This window comes from Passer domesticus, chromosome 2 (genome assembly GCF_036417665.1).
Source record: "Passer domesticus isolate bPasDom1 chromosome 2, bPasDom1.hap1, whole genome shotgun sequence".
Taxonomy (NCBI): Eukaryota; Metazoa; Chordata; class Aves; order Passeriformes; family Passeridae; genus Passer; species Passer domesticus.
In genome coordinates, this window is record NC_087475.1 from 21,046,604 (window position 1) to 21,071,141 (window position 24,538).

Here is a 24,538-nt window from a genome sequence, read left to right on the forward strand (position 1 = left end):
GCGCTGTGCCCGCGCCCGCCGGGGCCGCGCCGGGACCGGCTCGCCCGGGGCCCGCTCTCCTGGGACCGGCTCGCCCGGGGCCCGCCGGAACCGGCTCGCCCGGGGCCCGCTCTCCTGGGACCGGCTCGCCCGGGGCCGCGGCCCCGCAGGTCCCGGTCCTCTCTGTGGGGAGGAGAGGGGCAAGAGGCCCTGTACCTCCGCCAGAGCGCTGTGCGGCGGTGCAGCGCCGCAGCCGCCAAGCGAATCGCGGCGCCCGGCCCGAGGGAGCAGGCGGCTGGCGCTGAGGGGGCTGCGGACCAGCGGAGCCCCCGGCTTCCACACTGCCCCCTTTCCACAGGCCTTTCTCCCAAAGATATGGGATTTTTCCTGGGCTGAACATCCCGATGACTAGCCTTACACCTGGTTTGAAGCTATTTGCAGGAAAGCTTTGTTTTCTCACTGCAGGCCGCACGGATGCCCCGTGAGCCCATCTCTCGTCAGGTTCCTTGTACGCTCTTCTGCAGCCTCCTTCCCCATGCCATTGGGAGGTCCCAAAAAACTGCAGAATCTGGGTAGGAATGCACAAAAACACTCTAGGACAATCCCAGACAGACAAAGGTTGTGGGATTTTTTTGTTTGGTGGGGTTTTTTTTGTTGTTGTTTGTTTGTGGGTTTTTTGTTTGTTTGTTTTGGTTTCGTTAGGTTTTTCCTTTTCTGAAACGTGAATATAAACAAAGTTGTGGCATACAGAGTGGACATGTACATGAGTTAAGCCACAGAAATCACAGCTAACCTATAAACCTTCAAATACTTGACATGGTCACAACAAAATCTATGTACCAAGTTTTGCTTTCCAAACTGTGGGACCCCAGGAGGTAGAAACAGCACTCCTCGTTGCCTGAGAAGGAGGCATCTTCCTTCTCAGGCATCTTCCAACCCCTGGGCTGGAAGAGTATTTGGATTCAGGAGAAAAAGAAATGCCTTGATTTTTAAATACTGATGGAACTCAAGATTTCTGGCATTGAATCAGTTGATAGGAAAGGTGGTTAGGATTCATCCCACCAGATAAAATTAGATATTTTTGAAACTCTTTGCTGGAGATATCCCACAGGGCAAAGTGGTCCAACCATATCCTTGCTATCTCCATGGCAGCAGCTACCATACAGCAGTCTTGGTGGGCAATAACTCCTGTGGAGACAGGAGGATTATATAACAAATGACAAAAATTTTTAGAAAATCTCTTTGAAATAATGTGGGGCTCTCCAGAGTCTGAACCACGAATCACAAATGAGCTGAAAGTGACCTCAGTGTACCACAGTTTCCATTCTATAGGAAGCATTAATACTATATACAAACCTCACCCTAATACCTGGAAAGCAGTTCCAATTAGGCAAGATAAAAATGATGGACAGGAAATTGCTAACTGAAGGTGACCAGCTGTTGTCACATCTTTGTCAGGTGCAATGCTGACCATGAAGAAAACTAAACATCCACTGAAAACTGTATGCTTGGCGTCAGTATGAATTTACAGAAAGGAAGGCCTGAGTTCTGGGGTGACCTGAAGTCTACGTTGTATCCTGCAGAGCTTTAATGGATTCAGCCCCTCACAACATGCAGCGACCTCCATTAAAAATGCCTGTGAGGGTTTTAATCACCATTTTCTATCACAAGAGCACATTTCTTTAAAAGCAGAAGGATCAGAGGAACAGGGTGTCCCCAGAGTTTCGAGACGTTTAACCCTATGTGGTGTTTTGCTCTTACCATGGGGTTTGCAGGTGAGTTTTCTTCTAATATCTGATCAAAGAAAAATACTGAATTTAATTTTCATTCACTGTGCTGGGGAAAAAAAGCTATAAAATGTTTCTGGGCTTCTGAAATTCACATAATAGAGGATGTTGACACAGAATCATTCAATTCCTAGTGTTGGAAAAGACCTCCAAGGTCTTTGAGTCCAATGTGTGAGCATCCAGACTTTTGTCTGAGATTGACACCATCTCATTCCTCAGCCCAGCCCACACCTCCAGCAGGAAAGCCAAAGGAATAATTCCAGAACCTTGTAGCAGTGACAGCTTGTTTTATTCTAGTGGGCTGCATTTCTAAAAAAATCCTCAAATTACTATCCTAAGCTTTCAACTGAGATATTTAACTGGAAAACTTTAACTTCATCAACATAGAGAATTTAGGAGATTTAACAGGGCCTGTTGTGATAGGACAAGGGGTAATGGTTTTAAACTAAAGGAGGATCAATTTAGATTAGAGATAAGGAAGAAGATTTTTACATTGAGGGTGGTGAAACGGTAATTGGTTGCCTGGAGAGGTGGTGGATGCCCATCCTTGGAAACATTCAACAGGTTGGATGGGTCTGTGAGCAACCTGATCTCAGTGAAGATGTCCCTGCTCCTTGTGGGGTGGTTGGACCAGCAAGCTTTAAAGATCCTTTCCAAATTAAACTATTTTATGATGATTTCCCTTAAGGAAATCTGTCATGGATTGTCGTTGCAAGTGTTCAGTCCTGAAATTGCATCTGTGGTCTAAAACACTTGACCAAAATTATTTTAAGAGGCATCTTTCTTTGTAAACAATTTTACTTAAGCTGTAAGAAAAATATTTTCTTTCATGCCTTTCGTGTGAGTAGAAAGTTTCTCAGTCAAGATCATTTCCTTTTAAGTTTTACAATTCAAATAACTAGCACAGAAATCACAAACAACGTGCTGGGGTTTTTTTCACAATCCCATGGCCAGGTGATTACTCCAAGAAGGCTGAACTAAGGTTAGTAGAGTTTTCAGAAATATTTAATTTTTGTGTTTATCTATTAAAGGACAAGACTCAGTTTCCCAACTAATGTTAATTGGTTTCATTTTATGACGTCAGTTGATAATTTTTTTCCCAGTGATGACTTGGCAAAAAGGCAGCCTGTCCTAAAACCAAGCTGGTATCTGTAGCTACTTGCTTACTTTTAATGGTAATTAAATCACTGATCCTTGGTTCAGCCTTCCAGGTGTTGTCTGAGCAATGCAAACAATTTTCTGAGTGCTACAGACATGAATGCATCTCCCAACAGTTGTGTGTCTAGCATTGCACAGAGATTAAATCACCTACCACAGGAGCTGGCTAACAGCATTTTTGTGGTTCCTAAACCAGACTTTGGTCACCAATCTGCCAAAGTGGACTGATACAAAACTTTGTGATTAGTAAAAGCTTGAAAGCAGAAGCTCCTCCTGTCTGGTCTATCCACTCTACTGTAAACTGTTCTTGTTTTAAAAGACAAGGAACTCTTTTTCTTTGGGACTTTTTGCTTTTTGTGTTAGCACTGAAATAATCAGAGAGAGCATGTGTAAAAGGCTATGTTAATATGGACTTCCTCTGCTGGCTTTCCAGTAACTGAGCATGATTTCTAAGACTTTATGTAAACAAAGGATTAAACTGGATTTGGGGTTAAATCTTCCTATTGCAGCATAATTCATCAGCAGTGAATGGCCAGAGAAAGCTATTAGTTGGGAGTACATGGATATACTTTCTCAGGACGATGATGCTGGTCATCCAAAATAAGATGTGTGCCTCAGTTTACAAATCCCTTTAATTCCAAAAGTTAACTCCTGAGAAAGGCTTAGGCAGATGAATACCAGTATGAGGACAGGAACTGCCAAGGCTCCTGTGTACTAAAAAATATATTTTGTACCTGTTATATAAATCTGCAGTTGCTTGCATTCTTCACTGTCACATATACCTGCCCTGTGCTCTCTGGGTTGGAGTGCTAAGCACTCTGTCCACCATGAAATTACAGTCCAGCCACCTTGTCTCTATGTAACTTACTCTTTTTGTCTTCCTTCTGAATTCCTCTCTCTCTGTTTTGTCCTCAGTGACTTACTCAAGTTTCTTCTTCTTTACCACTCGTGACTTTTTTTATTATTCCTCTGTCCAGTATTGCTCTTCTACTGTGCCTCCCGTGGCCTGTCCCTCACTGCTGATATGCTTGTGTGATCTCCAGATTGCACTGGTTATTTAGACAAGAAAAAGTCTTAGATCTCTTGAGGTATCACAGTGGACATTAAAATAAGGACAACTTAAAATGAATTTGAGTTCCTTGTCAGATGATTTGCAAATAAAATAATGGAGAATTCAGGTGGTGTGGACTTCTGATACTTTTCTTCAAAGTGCCTAGTTTTTTGTTTAGTTTAAACCAAGAAGTTTTCACAGTATATCCTTAGGCAGTTTTGCACATCAGAGCTCAGCCTTTTTAGAGTAAAATTAAAAAGCAATCCTGCAAGATGCTGAGTACTTTTGTAAATTCCCTCTGACTTCTATAATCAGATTCCTGTAAGATTCACTTTTAAGGCTAAAAGACTGAATTTTCTTTTCAAACTCAGGTTAGTTTTGCTTAGGTCTACTCCAGAGCACTTTGTATTTGCTGCCACAAATACGAAGTTTCAGCTACAGAACAGATTTTCTGAAGCACTTCTGGGCCTCTGAAAAGCAAGAAATGGTTTTTTTCAGAAGCAACTTTTTCTGACCATTAGTAATGATCTTTATGAGACTGCTGCTTAAATGTCCACATCAAAGCTTGTGAAATTTGTGGACCAATCTCCTCCTCACATAGTGTATGGGTAGTGTTAATTCATTCTTCACATGGACTGACAACCAGCATTTCAAAGGAAAGAGCAGCACATGACAGCAGGTTCTGAGGTCTGGGCTGAGCTTGGCAGCTAGCAGGGCCCTGCAGACACTGAAGATGCCACCAATTTTGGTGAATGTCAGTATTGGTTTTGAACGTCACCAGGATCATTTGGGAATTCTGGACTATTAGCACACTAAGCAATGTTTACCATTTACAGCTGCAAAATGTAAGTCTGAGAATTCATGGGTTATCACTGGAAATAAAGCTATTTATAGAGAGATGTTCTGGTGGATACAAACATTTCTGAGAAATAGTAGAAAGGAGATAAATTATTAAGGCTCTTTGCAACTAATCCCATTGAAAGGCTCATGTTTTCATGGTGTGGGCTCATGGAAAGATAGGATAAACTGGCATGTGCTCAGTGCATTCCTGCCAGAGGGATATCATACCAGTTAGTTTGAGACCCTTATATTAAAAAGTATAGTGACTTTCACAATCCCATTTTATTCCTAGGTTAAAATATTTAAATCTATTCTTAACCAGGGCAAATATTTTGTGTAATGTAGGCCATGATCTCTGTGCTATATAGTGCAGTTTAGTTCTAAAACAACGTTATTAAAAAAGCATAATTTTTTGCCTTTTTGGTAAAGGAATAGTTGATGCAGCATTGTATTGCAGCAGTCAAAATTCAATTAAATGAACGCTGAATTTTGATATCTCTGAAAAACAAAAGTCCAACCTATGTAGAAGGTCACTTTAGAAATAACACTCGTCAGCAACACTGAAGTGAACTCAGCTACCTGTATGAAACACCACAGTGTTTCAAAGTTAGCTAATAAAAAATAATTCTTCATCTGAAAATAATTAGTCACACAGTGTATTTCCATTCCCTTGAATGAACTGACAGCAATGGATGATTGTCACTGAAGAGTCACAGCTGAACCCAGCGAGCTCCTTGGCCAGATGAAGTCACTGGTTTGCTATGTTTATGCTGTAGCCCTGCCTCACATTTCTCGCAGGCATCTGAGGCCTGTTTTATCAGAAGGAGCCTTGGCATCCAGCACAATGGCATGTTTATGCTAAAAGGAAAGGTCCCACTGCGAGCGGCAGGACAAGGGATGCCGGTAGGAGCGGCAGCAGCGCTTCCTGCGCCCCAGGCTGGCGTGGGCAGAGGGGGAAATGAGGCACCGCGGCTTGCACTGCAGACCAGAAACTGCAGCTCTCAGGGATTAACACACATAGGCCAGCGATAATTTTCAACATCCCCCTAGCTAGGAAAAAGCTGATATGTCGACTTTGAGCACATCCCTTGTAACTCTTTCTTAGAAGAAATCTTGTAGGTCATTTCTAGTGTTCCCAGAATTGTAGCAGCCAGTGAAAGTTCCTGAACAACCAGGGTTTCCAGGGGGTAAAGTCTTCACTGATCTTAACTCTGTGATAGACCTTTGTTGAAAAGTCCCTGGAGACTCTGCAGTGGCCATTCAAGTTTCCCAGTTCCCACCTGAGCAGTGCTGGAGGCGATGACAGGGGTGTCCCTGGTAAGCCGTGCTCGGTGCTGCATGGGAGGTGGCCCCCAGCATCCAGCCCAGCTTACCTCACGCAGGGCAGCTGAGGGTGGTACCAAACAGGGCATGGTGCAGACACCTCTGACAACTGCCACAGCCGTGCCACAGGCAAGCACATCCAGGATGGATACATGGGGGGTAGAGGGAAGCACAGCAAATCATTTTAGTTCCTGGCCTGGGCAGCAGAGAGGGGCTCAGCGCACGTGGTTGCTGCTGGCACTCTGTCAGTGGAGCCCCTGATGTCCACAGGGCTGCCATGGATGTAGTTCCCATCTAAATCCTTGCCCTCAAAGAGGACTCTGCCAAAGTCGCTCTGGTTAGATGTGGGCATTGGTGGGCCCCTCTCTGCTGTTTTTTGCCTTCTGAATCATCTCTCTCCCTTTTCATGTGACATTTTTTGTTTTTCATTTTGGCTTCTCTTTAAAACATGGTTCCTTCTTTATTGTTTATCCTTTTTTCCCAGGTTTGACAAAATCACTTGTTAGTCAAATATTTATTATCATGATGTCAATCAGCACTAATTTTTTATATTTTTATAGCATCCTACAATTTGCCTCTTTTTCCCTTTCATTCCCTCTCCTTCTTCTTCCTTTCCCCTTGCTGTCCCAGTTTCTCTCCCTTTGCCTTGCATGACACCATTGCTCTTCTGTCCCTGCTCAGTTGGTAACAGCAAGGCAGCATCACACACCCAGGGGACCCCTGCATCCCTGAGTCTGGCTTCAGAGTGTGAGCACAAACCAGTGGTTCAGCAGATCTATTGTAATGCTTTCTGTGGCTTCTATCATACTAATCATTCTACTTAAATATATTCATTATCATACCTTTTTGTGAGTTGTTACTATCTTTATTTTACCCAGTTAAATGGGTAACTGTTGTAAGGAAAAATTTTGTGTCAGATCTTACACATATTTGGAATACTAAAGTTCAGATGTGAGGTCCACTGAAATCAATTATTCTGAAAGTTGCATGCAGACCAATGAATCTTTTCAGTAGGACTTTTGAAAGTCAGGTAAGTGGATGGCCACAGCATTATATGGATAAATCACTAGGGGTCTGACTTGAAGTGATTTCAAATTCCCTCAAGATCTTTTTTTATCCGGGGATAGCTGCTGGGTGTTATGTACTTCTTACAGAGATAGATGAAACATCTCCATGTTCAGCAATAACACCAATATTTCAAATCTCTTCCCCAGCCAGTGAATGTTTTATTTCTAGTTCTGTAGTCTTTAGGGTTTTTTAAGCACTTCTGGTGTTCAAGGGACTCCTCCCCTCGCCATCAATTTTAGTCAGCTGACAGCTGCAATGCACCTACGTGGTTGTGGGTACCATGAATGCCTCCCATTCTGTTTCTCACATGCTATCTCACCCATTCTAATTTTTTACCTTTCCCTATCTATATTATAATGTAGCCACATATTCAGCTGCTGAAAATCATCCTGCACATGAAGTGACCTTGGACAGTCAGAATGTATGTGCTTCTTCAAAACAGCATCCTGGGAATTAACCTCATACTTGGTTTTTCCCACATATAACCCAAGAGGAAGGCAGTGATGTGACATTCTGTGACCTGGATATTAACGCTGCATGCTGTACTCCATTCCCAATTTTAAGCCAGTATTTATTTGGTTTATAATTCTGAGATGAGATTCACTTATATTTTCTTGTTTGGCATGCAGTTGGTTTTGACACAGTAATTAAGAGCCAGCACACTCCAAAGCACCCGGCTAATTATTGAACCCTCTCAAGCAAGGGAAACAGTAAATTATCTGAGCAGTGGAAAGGGAAATAGGTCAGTTGAAAAATATGTTTTTATGAGCTGATACTGGATTTGACAATACAGATGCTGGCAAAAATGAAAGGAATCCCAAATCAGTTTTCAAAAAGGTATATTTTTCACATAGAACATGTCTCTTCTGGGAACCCTTAATTTAATGTACATTGGTTTCCTATTTTAAGAAAACAATTTGCCATTAACATTATGCCAGCCAGACTTACATTTTTTTTAAGCAAAACCTCTTTGTCCTAAAGTATTTCATGGCCCAAAGAGGAGGAAATTGGCTGTGACATTTCAGTTTTTCCATTCTAAGGGGAAAATGGTTGAAGGTCTAAAAATATCTGTGAAAACAACCTCCTTTCTCGTCATTGTAATATACTATAAGCCATGTCACAACAAAGACATTTCTTTCTGAGCTTAACATTGTTTTAAATCAGCTAAATCTGCAGCTGAGACTGCCTTCGTGTAGAACTGCTGACTCAAATAAAAATTTTGTTTACCTGACTAATTTGATGACCTACTCTGCACTACAATGTCTCCAGTTCATCCTGCTTCCTTTGCCTGAACACAAATGACAGTTGTCCTGAATTGCGTATTCATCTGGGGGGAGAAACTCAGCAGGCTTTGTGCTGTGGGGCTGTTTCTGTTAGGCACTGTTCAGCTCCATTCTCTATTTGATCATCCATCTTAGAAGAATATTGAAAGTATGTTCATATATTTTTTGGTCTGTGGCCATGAAGGGACAAGTGAGGTAGATGGTACATGTAAGATTAAGAAAATGCATCCTGTGGTGGATTAATTCCAAGGAGTGTGTTATGGAGGTCAAAGATGGGGGCCTCATCATTATCACCCAGCAAAACCAAAAGGGGGTCTTGGTATTCAGGTTCTTCCCCCAGCAGTGAATTCAGACATGTGAGTGAATCACAAGGTACTTGTTTATTGTAAACTCAGAAAAATAAAGTGAGACTGGTTTATGTGTAGACTGAGGCCAGTGTGGAGACATTCCTAGACAGGGTGGAGCCCACAAGGCGAGCAGTGCTGTCACTGGGGAGGGAGCAGGTCCCAGTTTGCACTGAAGCTGGAGACAGAGCTTCATGATATGATCTATTCTGTGGTGAAATTTGCTTAGGAGGTTTTTGTCCCTTATCTCCCTACCTCACAACCCTGGCCACTCGCTCCTGCTACATTACAGCTTCCTGCCTGTCCTCAACTGTGCTGCTACCAATGAGTGTGGGGTCAGGCTATTGAGGTCTAAAGCAGTCTAGGTTAAAAATATCCTTCCAAAATAATTTTGCATATTTGAGTTTTAAACCAAAACCATTTCAGCTGCCTGATTTTACAGACAACCTCTAGAAGTACCTATATAAGCACAACTGGCATGGTAACAAACAGACCTACTGAAAGATAACTTAGCTTCTCAAATCTAAAACAAATGTGTCACGTAAATATACACAAAGAAACTATGCCACCTTGCTGGTGAAGGAAAAGCACAGGGGCTCTACTTTCCTCCAGTATCGAAACTGCAATGAATGCAAACATTCACTAAATTTTAATGAATCACACTGCCCTGGTGGATCAAGGTCAGACAGGATCAATGCATTGAAATCAATGGAAGCTTTGCCTGTCCTTTGTTGTGAGCTATGATTAGCCTAGAGAAATGAGGCTCATGGGTGACCTGATCACTCTCTATGACTCTCTTAAAAGATAGTGTAGCCAGGTGGGTCAGTCTCTTCTGCAACCAGCAGGACAAGAGGAAACAGCCTCAAGCTGTGCCAGGGGAGGTTCAGGCTGGTCATCAGGAGGAAATTATTCACTGAAAGGGTTGTCAGGCATCGGAATGGGCTGCTCAGGGAGATGGTGGAGTCATCATCCTTAGAGGTGTTCAGGGAGCAGCTGGACATAGCACTCAGTGCCATGATCTGGCTGACAAAGTGATGACCAAAGGTTGGACTCGATTATCTCAGAGGTCTTGTCCAACCTAGATCATTCCATGATTCTGTAAGATTTTTTTCCTATCTTGTCTTCAGACTCAGATTTTTAATATAGACTAGTATTTGAACATGGATTGTATTTTACCATATATCACATAGCATCTGGATCATGTGACTATTGAGAGACTGGGAAAGGATGCCAAGAATTCCATCTAGATAAGCCCTCTGTCCTTTGTGGGCTCACTTGTACCTACAGTCTTCCTGGCACTATTTGCCTTATTTTTTTTGACAAAACTTTATTTTAGAATCCATACATCTCCTTAGGTAATCTATTCCAGTGTTTAGCTGAGGAGTTTGATCACCATCTAGTCATGTTTGACACACAATCAATGTTTAATAGCCATGCATTGGTACAGATGAATATAATTCCCAGTGGAAACAGCAGTGGCAGCAACACAGAAACTTGGCATGTCCCTGATGATGTTTCTTCCTTTTTCTTTAGCCAAATGAACCCAATGATTTAGTGAATATAATTAACAAATGCAGTTGGGGTTGCTGACATTTCTGTGCATACATTAACTCAAAAAGGATTGAAGAATCAGTATTTTCTCCTAAAGTTGTAATTTCTTGCCAGGGAATATTGGTAGTTTACTACTGCAATAAGTTTACTAGTGGCATAAAGACATGGATAGATCTCTTTTTTTTTCCCCTTACAACTATAATATGATATAATCTAATATTATTGTAGGCCTTGAGGGAAGAGATGACAGTACTACTGAAACCTACCAACATTGTAAAGAATGTACTTTAGAAACCAAACAGGAAACAATATATAAGAAACAAGCTATTAAACCGCCTTCATTGAAACACCACTTGAAAGTGCTTTACACCATCATAAAGAGTCAAAAGATAAGATTCTTGCATCAATGAAAAAATTACCAATTATGAGATAAAGTGCTGTTTCAAAAGTGACTGGAGAGGACATGAAGGTGCTGTGGAGTTTCTATATTGTCAGACAATACTGCAAAGTCAAGCCCAGGGGAAGATGTGTAGGAAAAATGGGACTGCTAGAACAAGCTGGGCTAGTAACAGGCACCAGCAAGATGTCCTGGTTTGTTGGCATTTTGCCTTGTCTTTCAATGTCCAAAAACCATTAGATTAAAAAAAAAAATATTTCCTTCTTTCTATGAATGCGTATTTTAAAAAAGGAGGACAATTAAAAGAGTCAAACTAAATTACTTAGATTTCTGTAGCATTTCTTTAAAAATGTAACAACATCTTGAGGACCTCTTTCAAGAGATCATCTGTCAACATTGTTGGTTCATTCCTCTCAATTGCTAAACTTTTTTTTTTTTAATTAACCTTATTGCAGTATTTGGGACATTTATCTTTTTTTTTTTTTTCTTTAGGTGAAGTTTGGTGGTATGTGCCACAGTTAGCAGCTGTGGTTCCTATGGCCATTACAGTGGGTTAAGAGAAAAAGGTTTTTCTCCCAGCCATTTTAGGCATCTTGGAAAAAGGCAGTCTTTGTCTCTACATTGATTATAAACAGAACCTGAAGTGACCGGTTTAGATATAAATTTCTGCATCAGATGAATCATACCCTGAAAGTTGCACTGAGGACTCCTGGTTACTGAGAGCACTGATTTTGACATTAGTTCTGTAATAACTTGTACAAGTTATTTCCGTCTTTTGCAATACATTTGGATTCAGTGATGTGTCAGATGAAGAAGCAAACACTTGCAGACTTTTTGGCTCTGCCTCAGTTAGGAACTAAAGAGCACACCTTCCCCACAGGCAAACATGTTGCAACATAAAATGCAAATAGCTTGAAAGAAAAACAGAAGCAATAAAGGAATGGCTCTTTATGTGCCCTAGAGGAAGAGGAGAAACTGGCAAGACATTTATAAGACAATTCAGGGAAGAGTCATTTGACACAACCATGATGACAATCATATTATTGGTTTTAAAAGTCTTCACTTGTCACGAAACATACTTTGCTACAGATATAACTAAATAAAAAACAAAAGAGCTTAGTACTGACAAGGAAAGAAATTCACATTTAATACATATTACTTCACATTTTTCTTACAGGACAGTTCATTCAAAGTCAGCTCTTTGAGCATGGTAAACATTTTACACACACAATCAATAATGTTTGTATATACAAAAGAAGACAACTGGCAAAATTTAATCACATTTGCTGCTCAACAGCAGTTATCTTAAAGACAAACCTCTGCTAATGGGTAAATACTAAGATGGTGACTCAACTGGTTAATATAATAAAATAGCATGGCTACTATAAAATAAAATTAAATTCTGCAGTTCCTTAACTTTACAGCCACTCATGCTACTGTCCTTATCTCTTAACTATGCTCTTGTTCTGAAATAGCATGGGGAGATTTGTCCTGTCAGGATTTCATGATAGTGTTTGCAGTCATGGGAAATCTGTATGAGAGAGAAAATATCCCACTTAGCATCAGGAGGATGACAGCCACAATCCCAACAGGAATGGCAGCGCCAGCTTCCTGCGCTGCTGGACTGGAGGGCATGTAGTAAGAAGGAGGAAAAGCTATGCTCTGGTTGTGAGTTACAGAATAGAAATTCCAGCTCACAGGAATCAGGACACACAGACCAGCAAATATGTAGAAGAAGCCACCCAGCAGGAAGAATGGGGCAATGAGAGTTTTGTGAGTGACTCCCATGTACACATTTCTCAGAGCAAATATTGTAGCAGCCAGTCCCAGCAAGCCCATGAACATGGCGATCAGCAGGAGACCCTGAGCAGCATAAATTTCATGGGGGATGAAGGAGTCATAGCCACTGAATTTATGGCAAAACTGTTCTCTGTAGCCAGGTGAGACGTAAAGGTAACTGATGAAGCAGACTTTCCAAATCCCCACCCAGGCAATGCCAGAGGAGATGACAGAGGTGTTGTCCACATGCCACACTCTCCATTCCACAATTCCCATAGAAACAGTGCACAGGATCCAGCCTATGGTGCCCAGAGCAAAGGCAGCAAGCTGGAGGTGTGAGGTGCTGACCAGGGAGTTCATCCTTTGGCGCTTTCCTGCTCTGTCACACACACAGTTGCCATGCAAAGAGAGAGAGGCACTGCAAAGAAACAAAAAATAAAATGACAAAGGCAATTATTAGTTGGGTGAGCAGGTGAACCTGTCAGTGAAAAAGAGAATGCATATGTAGAGGGAAGATGGCAGTCATCTTTCCCCAACTTCCATGAACTATTGAAATTTAATATCCATGGACAAGTAATATGCAGGTTTTAATTCTGTTTATGTCATAGTGTCACACAGAGGAGAAAGAGGCCTGATTAGCCTGATTAGCTCCCCTAAAGATCTCCTTTTTACATTCACAAAAGGAAAATTGATGGGTTTTTCCAAGTTATTGTCTTCTTTGTTAATAATTATGTTCAAATATCCTTTAACACATTACATATAATCAGGAGCCCTGGAGTTACTGGCTAGCAGGAACAAAATCTGAGAAAATCCTCAGGTTCCCGACTGTTGCAAGAGATCCTACAAAGCAGAATCTGTGCTCCTTTCTCCCAGCAGCTGGGCTTTGATGCTGGAGGTCAATCTGTACAGACTTCAGCTTTTGTGCTGTCTTTACTGAGAGCTGCTGGGACCAGTGTCAGACAGAAAATCCACACCACAAAATCTGACAACAACCACTGAACTCTGACCATTTTCAGATTAATTAGCCATGAATGCATTAGCAGAAAAATTTGAATTAATCAGAAATGTAACACTCTGTGGGGGCTGGAACCTGGCTATACTGTCATTGCTTTCCCACCCTCAAACTTTACCCATGTTTTTTCGGTGCTTTACCTTTGCAAATCCCACTTGTTTATAAATTGCCCAATTTCCCCAGTTTGAATACTCCTAAAACTGTGCTGGAAAATATTTTAGTAATTTAGATTTAAGATTTGTTTGCTGACTGTACATTCTGAATGCAAATTAGGGTTTTATTTTATAAAGAAAAAAGAAAATTAAAAAAAGAGAAAAATATAAACAAATCAACACTTAATTTCCCATGTCTTTTGTACCATTTTTTGAATACCTATAGGAATGATCTGTGATCAGTGAAGACGTGGCCTCAAATTTATGTAAATCTGAAAGGTTCTAGGGATCTGTATATTTCATAAGTTTTCTAAAATGCTTTTTCTACTGATCCCATTTAATTCAGGACTGGAGAAATACTGTACCAAGTTGACTCTAATAAGATATGTCTGCCACCATATTTTTTGTACTAAATATTAAACATAAAGACTAAAGCAACAATTTTTCTATTTATTGATCTTAAGGTAGGTAAAGGGATTTAGTTGGCAATACAATCTAGTTGCAAAAATCCACCTGTGGAAATCTTGAAAAAGAAATATATTCATAGCAATATGGCCTTAAGCAGACAGTGTCCCTCTTCTCATACCAGTGCCCACTACATACTTACTTCAGTCCTGAAGGTGATGCCAGCCATGAGAGGATGGGACAGAGTGATTTTTGATGCCAGACAAGCACAGCAACATCTGCAATTTTATCATATTGGCCTTCCAGTTCATCTATGTATCTCCAGTAGATTTCCTGTGGGATATATCAAACTCCATTATTGCAAGTGTACATTTAATCTTCTCCAGCATGGAGAAAATTCTTCTCCAGAAGAGTCTCTCGTATGTTTATCTACTTAAACTAAAACCAATTTATAAACACTTTCTGCATTATGTTTATTTTGCTGCATTATTTACAAAGTGATCATAACCCTCCCTTTCTAAGTAACTGTGTAACCAGGCATGGAGCACAGTAGTCCCTCTTCCTGTCCCAATTCCTCAAAACAGCATCATTTCTGTTCCTGTCCTGTGCTGGGAAGGTGCTGGACAGGAAAGAGGGAGAGCAGAGGAGTCCTGTGCTGACTCCATTCCCTTTCTCTTGGAATCAGTGGAGCACAGAGAAGCCAGGCCTGAACCACGTGAAGATACCATTTTTGTAGAGCCCATATGTCTGTAACACTTCTCGTGCACATCATAAACATTCATTTAAACAACTTGCTGCTGTCAAGGTCATAAAAGATGTGTCAGCAGGTGCATCCTTATCACCAACATCTTTCCAGACTACATTATCTGATACAACTTCATTGATTGAATGTACCCAACTGTCTGCTCACAGATCTAAATAAGAACAAATGTGATTCCGAGCCCACTATCAAACCTGCATGTGATGAGATACTTAGAATCGTGCCCATTTTAATTATAAAATTAAATATTGGGGAAAGATCTTTTTCCCTTTATGATTCTCAAAAAAAAGCATGAAACAAGCAAACACACAGGATGAGATTTTAAGGCTTATACAAAAGTTCTGAGAATGCTGGAGAATAACCAGCTAACAAAGATGGGCTTTAGATGAGTTATCAGGTGTCTAGACACACACAAAAAATTGCTTATGTAGGAAATGATTCATTTTGGCTCATTTCTCCACACCCTGCCCACTGGAGCATATTTGATCTAGGCTGGTATCACTGACTTAGAGCAAAAACAAGGTTCAAAAGACGTACTTTTAAAATCCATGATGAAATTAAATTACAGTTCTCATACTTTTTTATTTTGGAAAATCAAACCGAAGTCTATACTTAGTGACCTCCTGGTACGGAGATGCAGCAGGAAAATAAGGAACAAAATATCAAGGTAAAATAGTTACAGGATTTTTATAGACATAAGAAAACATGTAAAAATTTTTTTAAAAAGTTCTAGTTCCCGATTCCAGTCTCTGTTACTATGAATATTAATAAGCACACTACAAGTTTTGCTGACCTAATGAAAAGAAACAGGCATCTATCACTTGCCAGAAGCATTGATTTTAAAGGAAGCCTTTGGGCAAAGAGGATCAGGGAAACTCCTCTTCTCCCAAATCTAGAAAGATACATTGATTTTTCAGAACTACAGTGGCAAGTATTTAAAACAAACAAACAAAGAAAAATAAACCAAAAAAACCAACCCCATAACAAACCAAACAAGACATTTCTCTTGCAGATGCCAAATAAAACAGGGAGCGAGCTGCAGAGGGCGTCGTCCTCCAGGATTTCAGCCAAGGCGACTGCCTTGCTGTGAGGCCTCAAGAGGGAAGAAAGGAGGGAGGGAGGGAAGGAAGGAAGGAAGGAAGGAAGGTCACAGCAGGCCGGGGTTTACAGCAGCGCCTGGGTCAGGGCTTTGTCAGCTTTTCCCTCAGCAGGACCTTGGGGCTGACCCTGCACAAGTCTCTATCCACAGTAGGTGGGAGATGCAGGTGCTGAACTTGGCTCAAATACCAGCAGTGCCATTCCTGTGGATTTCAACAGAGGCATCCCTTTTGGAAAGGAAGAATTTGATCTGTCACCAACTTGTCATCCACAGGAAAAAAGCCCAACAAACCCAAACAAAAAAACCAACAAACCAAAAAACCCCAAAATTTTAATTTTTTAAATTAAATTAAAACTTCTGGTCCCTGTGCAAATGCCCTTTTCAACCTTCTGGAAGAAAAATGGGAAAGCTCAGTCCCTGCATGTTTGAGCTATATTGGATAAAATACAGTTCAAAGCTCAGATCATATAGCAGGCTGTGCTAACACAGACAGCACTGGCCAGTTTCATGCTTTAGTAATTACATAAATATTTTGAATTAGTTTAATTAGTGTAGTAAGGTTACCTGTATGGTCTGAATAATACAGTGATGTAACGCAGTCACTAGAGGAAATGTCCTAAGGCAAATGAACTCATATTCAGTCAGCTACAGGAGATCTCCTGAGTAATTAGGTGGTGTCACTGGCATGTGCTCCTTGGTTCAGGAGCTCACTCAGAGCTGCAGATTTCAGCATTCCAGCCTTGCAGACCAGCTACTCCCTGGGATGGAGTCAGCCTACAAAGGCAATCTGGCCAGCAGGAGCAAGCTGGGTCTGTGTGGTGTCAGTGGCAGTGGATGAAAAGCATGACTGAAAACCCTTTTCACAGAAAGAAGTGAGAAGTGGTTTTGAGAGGTGGCCACAGTACCATCTTCCAGTATCCCATGATTTCATCCACATTTTCATTTAAAATGTACTCAGTTCAATCCAACAGGCACCCCAGCAGCTTTTGGGGTAGTGTTTGGAAAGTCTAGAAATAGTAGCTTAAAAACAGAGACCTGGGCAGTGGCACCTCTCACCAGACCAGGTTGCTCAGAGCTCCGTCCAACCTGGCCCTGAATGCTTCAAGGTCTGGGGAGTCTGCAGCTTTTCTGGGCAACCCATTCCAGTGCCTCACCCCCCCTCACAGCAAAGAATTTATTCCCAATATCTAATATAAGCCTACTGTCTCTCAGTGGAAGCCATTCCCCCTTGTCCTATCACAGCTCCTGATGAAGAGTCCTCTCCAGCTTTCCTGGGGGTCCCCTTCAGATTCTGGGAGGCTGCTGGGAGGTCCTCACACAACTTTCTCTTCTCCATGCTGGACAGCCCCAACTTTCTCAGCCTGTCTTCATAGGGGGGTGTGCATTTAAATGTAAATTTGCTAGCATTCAATGCAAATTTGCACAAAGACAGAAGTTACTAGTAAAAGATGAAACATGTCAGTGTATTCATTCAAAACCAGAAGCTTGAAGGATGCTTTTAGATGCTTTTTTCTGATTTTACTTAAATTAAGCATTGCACAGTAAGTAGCTGTTTTTCTTTATGGAAAGTATGTTGTGCCATTGCACATGGACTTGAGGGACAGAATGAGGCATGAGTTTCCCACTCTTAGCTTCAGGAAACAGAGAGGATGCCTGACAGCCATGTTGACTTTCCTATAGCTGCAAGCTTGCTTCTAGAAGAAAAAAATTGAAAGCAAGCTGCTCTCACAACGCTAAGTGGTTTCACAGAGGGGGGGTTTGGGTCATCTGTGCATCAAGCTTGCATTTAAAATGACTAAAATGAAACGTTGCAATTGAATAGATCAGTTCTTTGTGGCCACAACCCCACCTCCTGATATTCTCAGCAGCAGGAATAAACAGAAATTGAGTTATCTTGTAATTTTGTCAACAATTCTTTTTCTTCCAGTAATTGTTAGCAACAAAAGTCTGGGGCTACGATATTGATTCTGAGGGTGGAAAAACCTCTTTTACACCAAATGCTTTTTACTTCTGCAGTTAATACTCTGTCTTCAAAGCTGTTTTAATTGCATTCAGTAGTCTATAGGCATTAGTTGGGTTTCAGATCTTCATTCCAAAACTCACCCTGCCTTTAGTTCCTGAAACAGAGACTTTAAAAGCCCTGCAGGTAAATGCAAGAGAGAAAAAAGCTATCAAACTCTCTTAGTTCATGCATTTAAATATAATTGGGCCTTTCAGGTTACTGGGTGTCAGGCTCCCTCCTGGGGGGATGAAGGCCTCTGCCAGGGACAGATGTCCAGACTGTAGGGTGGCATAAGAAAGTGTCCCCAGCCACACAATCACCTGCAAGACTTGTCTTTAAATTCATCATTCCATATGATGGGTTGAGAGCAAGAGGGCTGCAGCTTTCAGAGGCATTGAAGGGAGTTTGCTGTTTGGGAGAAGTCCTTTGGTTGGTGTGTGCTGGTAATACATTCCCCAGCAGCAGCACCCCCTCTGCAGTATCTCTTACCCCTCTGGGACCTGAGGCACCAGGCAGAGCTGGACAGGCCAGTCACCAACACATCCACGTTCCATCAACATGGAACATAAGCTCTCAGACACTGAAACTGCAGGGAAATGTGAGATGGAGCTGGGTCTTGTCACAGAAATGTTTGAAAGTCTTACACAAATTGCATGATCCTTGACATGATATTCAAAGACTGATTAAAGCCTTAGGATCCTTGAGTTTGGATGTGTCTAGAAGAGAGCTTCAGAAATATTTTTTATCCTTCTGCCATCACTGTTTCAGCACAGCTCTGGCTGAAGGACAACTTTGTCTAAGGCCATTTACTTGCTGTGGTCCAGTCCATAAGAGTTGCCACCACTGGCTGATAAATCAGTCTATTCCTACCTTCTCTACAGACATTTCAAACACTCACTGTGGCAGTTCTTTTGTTCCTATTTTTTTAGAAATAAAATTAGCTGCATTTGTGACCCATTCCTTGAATACATCTCCCCGACACTCATGAAGTCTTGAGCTCTGATATCTGATGTTTAGATTTTAGCTGTCACTAACATAGTTATTTTCAGTTAAAAAAGACAAATTAATGGGGCCTAGAGTCTTAGAAATCATTGTAGGGTTGTCCAGATTTGTAGGGAATGTCCAGATTTAACATGCCTCTCCCTCCAAATGTCAATGTCCAGTGTATAAACTCTGCTGCTTCCATTTATTCACTGTGTTTCAAAACCAGCAAACCAAAGCGATCTTCATTTCTCTTCCATCGAGTAAGAATACATTGAAACTTAGCTGTGTAAAAGTCTTTGCTTATTTCAGGAAAATGTTTTGATTTGCTTTGATAATAGGACAAAATGAAACCGATTCTATATATTCTCACTGTTTTCTCACACCCTAATTTACTTTTCTCTATCTGAGCCCATCTTATGCTCTTGTTATAAGGAAATATTGCAGGCTGGTAGGCAGTGAGATGGGAGTGGGACTGACCCAGGACCCAGATGACTCAATGTTGTCAGCGTTGCTACAGATTGCTTTGCCTCTGTCTTGAAGGGAGCTCCATTTAGAGCCAAAGTGGAACAGTTTAGAGACATTCCAGGAATAACAGCCCTTGAAAAACTAAGGTAGATAACCTGGTTGTGTTGAGATTGGATCCTTTCAAGAAGCTTCAGAAAGCAGAGGGAGCACAAAAGCTTGCCTACTCTGGGTGTCTGGCACAGAGAAAAGAGCACTAAGGGTTCAGTAGTGTAAATAAGGCAAGCACATCCAGGTCCCAGAGAACTCACACACGATGGGAAGATGAGGCACTAACACACACTTGGGGCATGGGAAGATGTCACCCAACAGCAGACACCTCCCAGCCAAAAGAACAGGAACAAATGCTTCCTGGAGCTGCAGGGGAAATGAAGAACTCCTGAAGCAACTTGAATGTCAGCCTGGAAGTGCTGCACAGGCAGTTGCTCGGGAGGCAGGAGCATTCCCTGAGCCAAGGGCACATAAGGAAGCACCTGCTAAAGGGGCAGTGGGAGAGCACAAAAGCTGCACACAGCAACCTGCACACAGCAACCTGCACACAGCAACCTGCTGGCCAGGCTTCCTTCACAGATGGGGGAAGTGGGTGCAAGGAGAGCCTTCCAAAAGGATAAGAGACTGTACTTGCTTCCTAGTAAATGACAGCACAGCTAAAATAAAATACACTAAAATGTTCCGACAGTAGAGCGATGTCTGAGTCTCCCTGTCTGAACCCAGTTGCCTGCCAAAAACCTAGGAATTCTACTGCAGCTTGTAACCAGCTTAAAGAGAACGTTCATGATAAACTGTTCTTATGAAAAATAAGCATATAATTATTTTTTGCAGCCCACGTAAGCAGAAATCCACTTATTTCCACTTATTTCATGTTTTAAGCAAATATTTTGCTTTAGATATACCAGGCATCACATGCATTTCTAAATTAACATTCAAATCCTGCTTTTGAAAAGTATTATAGCCTAGATGCAGCTTTATTGGGGTATACTGGACATGGTTTACTAACCAAATCTTTTTGTTTAATGTAAGTCTTGCAGCAGAAAGGGAATTTTAAAAAAAACCCAACAGTACAGTAATTATAAAGGTCTCTTCTTATCAATATCTCTATGATTTAATACTTGAAAACTTAATTCTTCAATTCCCAGTTGGGAAAGCATTCTTTATAGAAAACAAATGAATACTTAAATCTCTCCCCATCTGTTCTCTATCAGCATTTCATAAAATAAGTAATATTTTTAAAAAAGGGGGACTTACTTCTCTGAGTCTGAGAGTTGCCTAAGGCTTTGAAGCAGTGTCAGCTGGATGAGGAAAGTTTCAAAAGGGAGGTGGAAAAAAATGCCCATGTGAATTGTCCAACTTGTTATGCTACCAAATAGGTACCTCACAGTTCCTTGTCACTCTCCCACTAAGTCAACAAAGATGTAGGAAGTCAGTTAATCATTAACATATTATAAAAATATGAAAGCTTTGCCATTAGCCATTTATTCTAATTGTTTTAAAACACTTCCCAAACATTATAGATAACTCCCATGGAAATGACAGTTTTCTGTAAGATACCCTTTCTGAACATCTACCTTTTTGATTTTATGATTTTTCAGCTTGAGACCACCATGATGCCCCAGTCTGGCAGCCTGAAAGACACAGAATTCTCATCTGAAAGAGAACAAAGTGATTTCATAATCCTTTCTCTTTTAAATTTTTCTTCCTGTATTTATGCAACTTAAATCTGTGCAGCTCTGCAGTGGGAAGAAATATAGGGAAGAAAGAGGAGTTTTTCTAAGGAGCAAATTCAAGCTGAACTGCTGTCTTGATGGACTCTGGTTGGCAGCACCCACACTTTAGTACAAATAGTACTATGCTTGCTATTTCAGATGCTTAAAAAACCACACACATTTTCCAAAATTATGTTATGTTTGCCTTGCTTCATGGTTTTCCCATGAATGTAAACAACAGCTCTTACAAATTGGAAGAATGTTCTTAACTCCGTTCTGGTTTCTTCTCTTTGAACCCTATTCTAAACCCTGATAAATTCCAAATGAGGCACTGCTCAGCTGGTTACAGAACAGTGCTAACAACACCAACATTGTGTGCTCAATCTCTGTATGGGCCATTCCCTCAAGAGTTGGACTTGATGATCCTTGTGGGTCCCTTCTAACTCAGAATATTCTGTGATTCTGTGACATTTCAAAGCTTGGTCTCAAAAGACAAGTAAGTTTATTTCATAGAAATACCCTGAAATGGGGAGGCCCCACTGAAAAATTCTCCTCATTGAAAAATTCTTCTCATTGTAACATGCACAAAGGCTGGTCATTGCCCTCACTAAAGAAGGCTGAAAAATATCATTAATTCATACCCTCCTGTTTCCTGCATCACCTTTAATCCTCTCCTGATGTATTTTCCAGCTGATGCCAGTTCACTGGTTCTTTGTGCAGGTCTTGTGCTGGCCATGACAACAGAGTCTTGTCCTCTCCTGCAGCCTGGGATCTCCTCTCTGGTGGCTCACAGCTGGATGGGGTTGGTTGGGTGCACAGGCAAACTCAGCTGCTCAGGCTCTGCTCTTGTGTGACAAGAAACCCAACACAAAACCACACACACACCCCACAATGGGCTGCTGTCATCTGCCAGACTCCAGGATGGCCTCCTGACATCCTGACAGGGCTGCTGATTCACAAGGACAGCATCCTTGGGCAGTAGGCAGCTGGCAGGTAGATTCCTTTTCTTGCATTTAATAACTGTGAGGGAGAAAATTTGCAGGCAAAAGCATTGCTGATTTTACACATGAAGCTGCTGCACACCATGCAGTAGGAGCGGCATCCCCTACATTATTCCTAGAAGAACAATTCTCACCAAATCCTGTATCTGACCTATTTCTTCTCAGTCACAAAAAACCAATTTTTTGACAAAAACTAACACAACAACAAAACCAAACCCACTGTGATGTTTAAGAGATCAAATTGTACTGAAAAATAGTGAGGTCAATGTATTTGTCAGCCACCATCACTACAGTGAAGTTTAATTCAACTGGAAATCTACAGTTCTCAATCTGTGATAGCAACCAGCAGCATAAGCGTCATTACATTGGTGAGAAATACAATACACACAAAATGGAATGAAAGAAGATAGGAGGCAAATAACAGTATTAAGTATTTTTTCTTCTCAGTGTATGATTATGAGTTCTATAAACATATTCCTTCTTAGTGTAAGAGTGACAAAATATTAGGAAGCAGATAGAAATTAATTAAGTTTCTGACTACCTTATTTAAAGGAACACATTTTAAACCTAAGACTTTATTCTTGCTTGAATGCCAATGGTTAATACTTTTTGAGGCAGAAAACATTTGCTTTCTTCCTCCATGGCCTGCACCCAAAGCACATTGAAATCAGTGGAAATAGTTCTGCTGACTTCAAAGACCTTTAGATCAAGCCCGGTCCCTTCTGTGGTTTACAATTTCATTGTTAAATACCACAGAACAGGAAATATTTGTTTCAAGTTATTTTTCCTTTTATTTGCTACACATTGAAAAGCAAGACACTGTGCAAGGTACACTGCCCAGCGAGTGGTACCACATAGGCAGCTGAGAGAGCCCCTAGACAGCTTGGAGACTCAAGTTCAAGCACTTTCTCATTTTTTGTTTCTGTGACAAAGGTTGCTTCTTCCAGGAAGCACAGCAGCCTCCCTGCAGCAGCTTGCCACTCTGTGATCAGTGAGCTGGGCATTAGAGTTGTTGCATCCTCACTCTTGGTCGCTCCCTGCTTTGTCCTCAACAGATCATCAGATCAGCAACTCTCCAAATCCAACACTGAACCTAAATGTGGGCCTCTAAAACCACTGCTCGAGTATAATAAAAGTATTTCCATAAACACCTTTCCTAACTGTTTACCTTTATGGCCAAACAAAGTTGTTCTTTAAAACCTGGGAAATTCAGAGATGAGACAAACACCTCTACGGAACTCAACACATCTCTCATCATTAAGTGCTTCACAGCCCAACAGCAGCTGACCTTCTGCCTGTTTTGCCCAGGCCTCTTCAGACACAGATCACAAATACATTGTCAACAGCTGCCTCTGAAGAGGCAGCCCACTGCCAGCCTCAAGGGACTCCACAGGGAAGCACTACACATTATCAGATACTCAGCTCAATCCCAAATGACACCAACCCTGTTTAGAGCTGCCAGCAGGTGCTGCTTGTTTTTATAGTTAATCCCATTTGGCTGGGAAGTTTTCTGGCTCCAGAGAACTTGCTAATAGGTTTGTTGTGATTATGTTATTATATTTTGTGTGGCCTTGATTTCTCTTCTCTTCTCTTCTCTTTTGTGAAGCTCCAAATAAACATCTACAATGTTCAGTCCCTACCATCCTCTGTGTTAGTTCCACTTGTCCAGTGCAGGTGGGATTCAAACACATTTCAGTCTGAAATTACAGTGCACTCTGTCACTATATGAGAGGGATTATGTTATGGGAGGGATTATCCCTCCCAGCAAGAGAAACACTGTTCAATATCCAATTTAGGTATTACAAACAAGGGAGACTGTACCTCACTCATGTCTGAACTTGCTTCCTTTCAATCTTGCACGGCACTAATATCCCTAACAGTGGTCACATACATTTTAGTGCTTCTTCTATCCAGAATATGTCAGAAACCTTTTGTCCAGTATCTACAGCACTAGCAGTGTCCTCAGAGCCCCTGATGACACACTAACAGCCCTTTATTTTTGTCCTTAACTTTCCCTAGTTTCCCTTATAACTGAGGCAGAAGACTCACAGAAACTTCCTACAAAGAATCTAACCCTGTTAATATTGGTCAGTTAAAAACCAGGGGGAAGTGGGAACACACAAAACACAGCTGCCCAGGCTACCTCCAGCATGGGCTGTTTAGACCTTTTATTGAGAGAGCAGCAACTGTAGATCCATTGGAATGGGCTCACTATTAGTTTTTGAAGCAAAATTGAGATTACTATTACAGGCTCAAAAAATTTAAGAGGAATCATTTCACTGTGATTGTGTCTCACAAGGGGCTGATTTAAAACCAATAAAACTTGTCTTTCGCTCAG

General features: G+C 41.3%; 1 protein-coding gene and 1 long non-coding RNA gene across 3 annotated transcripts in view; one reads left to right on the forward strand and one right to left on the reverse strand.

Annotated features, from left to right (window-relative positions):
* The first annotated feature begins 271 nt into the window (after nt 1-271).
* LOC135293502 (uncharacterized) overlaps nt 272-24,538 on the forward strand; it is a 30,774-nt gene continuing 6,507 nt past the window's right edge. Inside the window, exons 1-2 of one of the 2 annotated variants that reach the window (XR_010355612.1) lie at nt 272-597; nt 1,438-1,754. This is a non-coding gene — a long non-coding RNA (uncharacterized LOC135293502). The remainder of the gene's footprint in view (nt 598-1,437; nt 1,755-24,538) is intronic. The other variant, XR_010355611.1, reaches the window with a different exon arrangement.
* Nucleotides 11,364-20,868, reverse strand: CLDN34 (claudin 34). Its single transcript, XM_064407740.1, has 3 exons — nt 20,742-20,868; nt 14,332-14,462; nt 11,364-12,978 (listed from the first exon to the last, which is right to left on the reverse strand). The coding sequence occupies exon 3, from the start codon at nt 12,918-12,920 to the stop codon at nt 12,276-12,278; it is 645 nt and encodes a 214-aa protein (XP_064263810.1). The 5' UTR covers nt 12,921-12,978; nt 14,332-14,462; nt 20,742-20,868; the 3' UTR covers nt 11,364-12,275.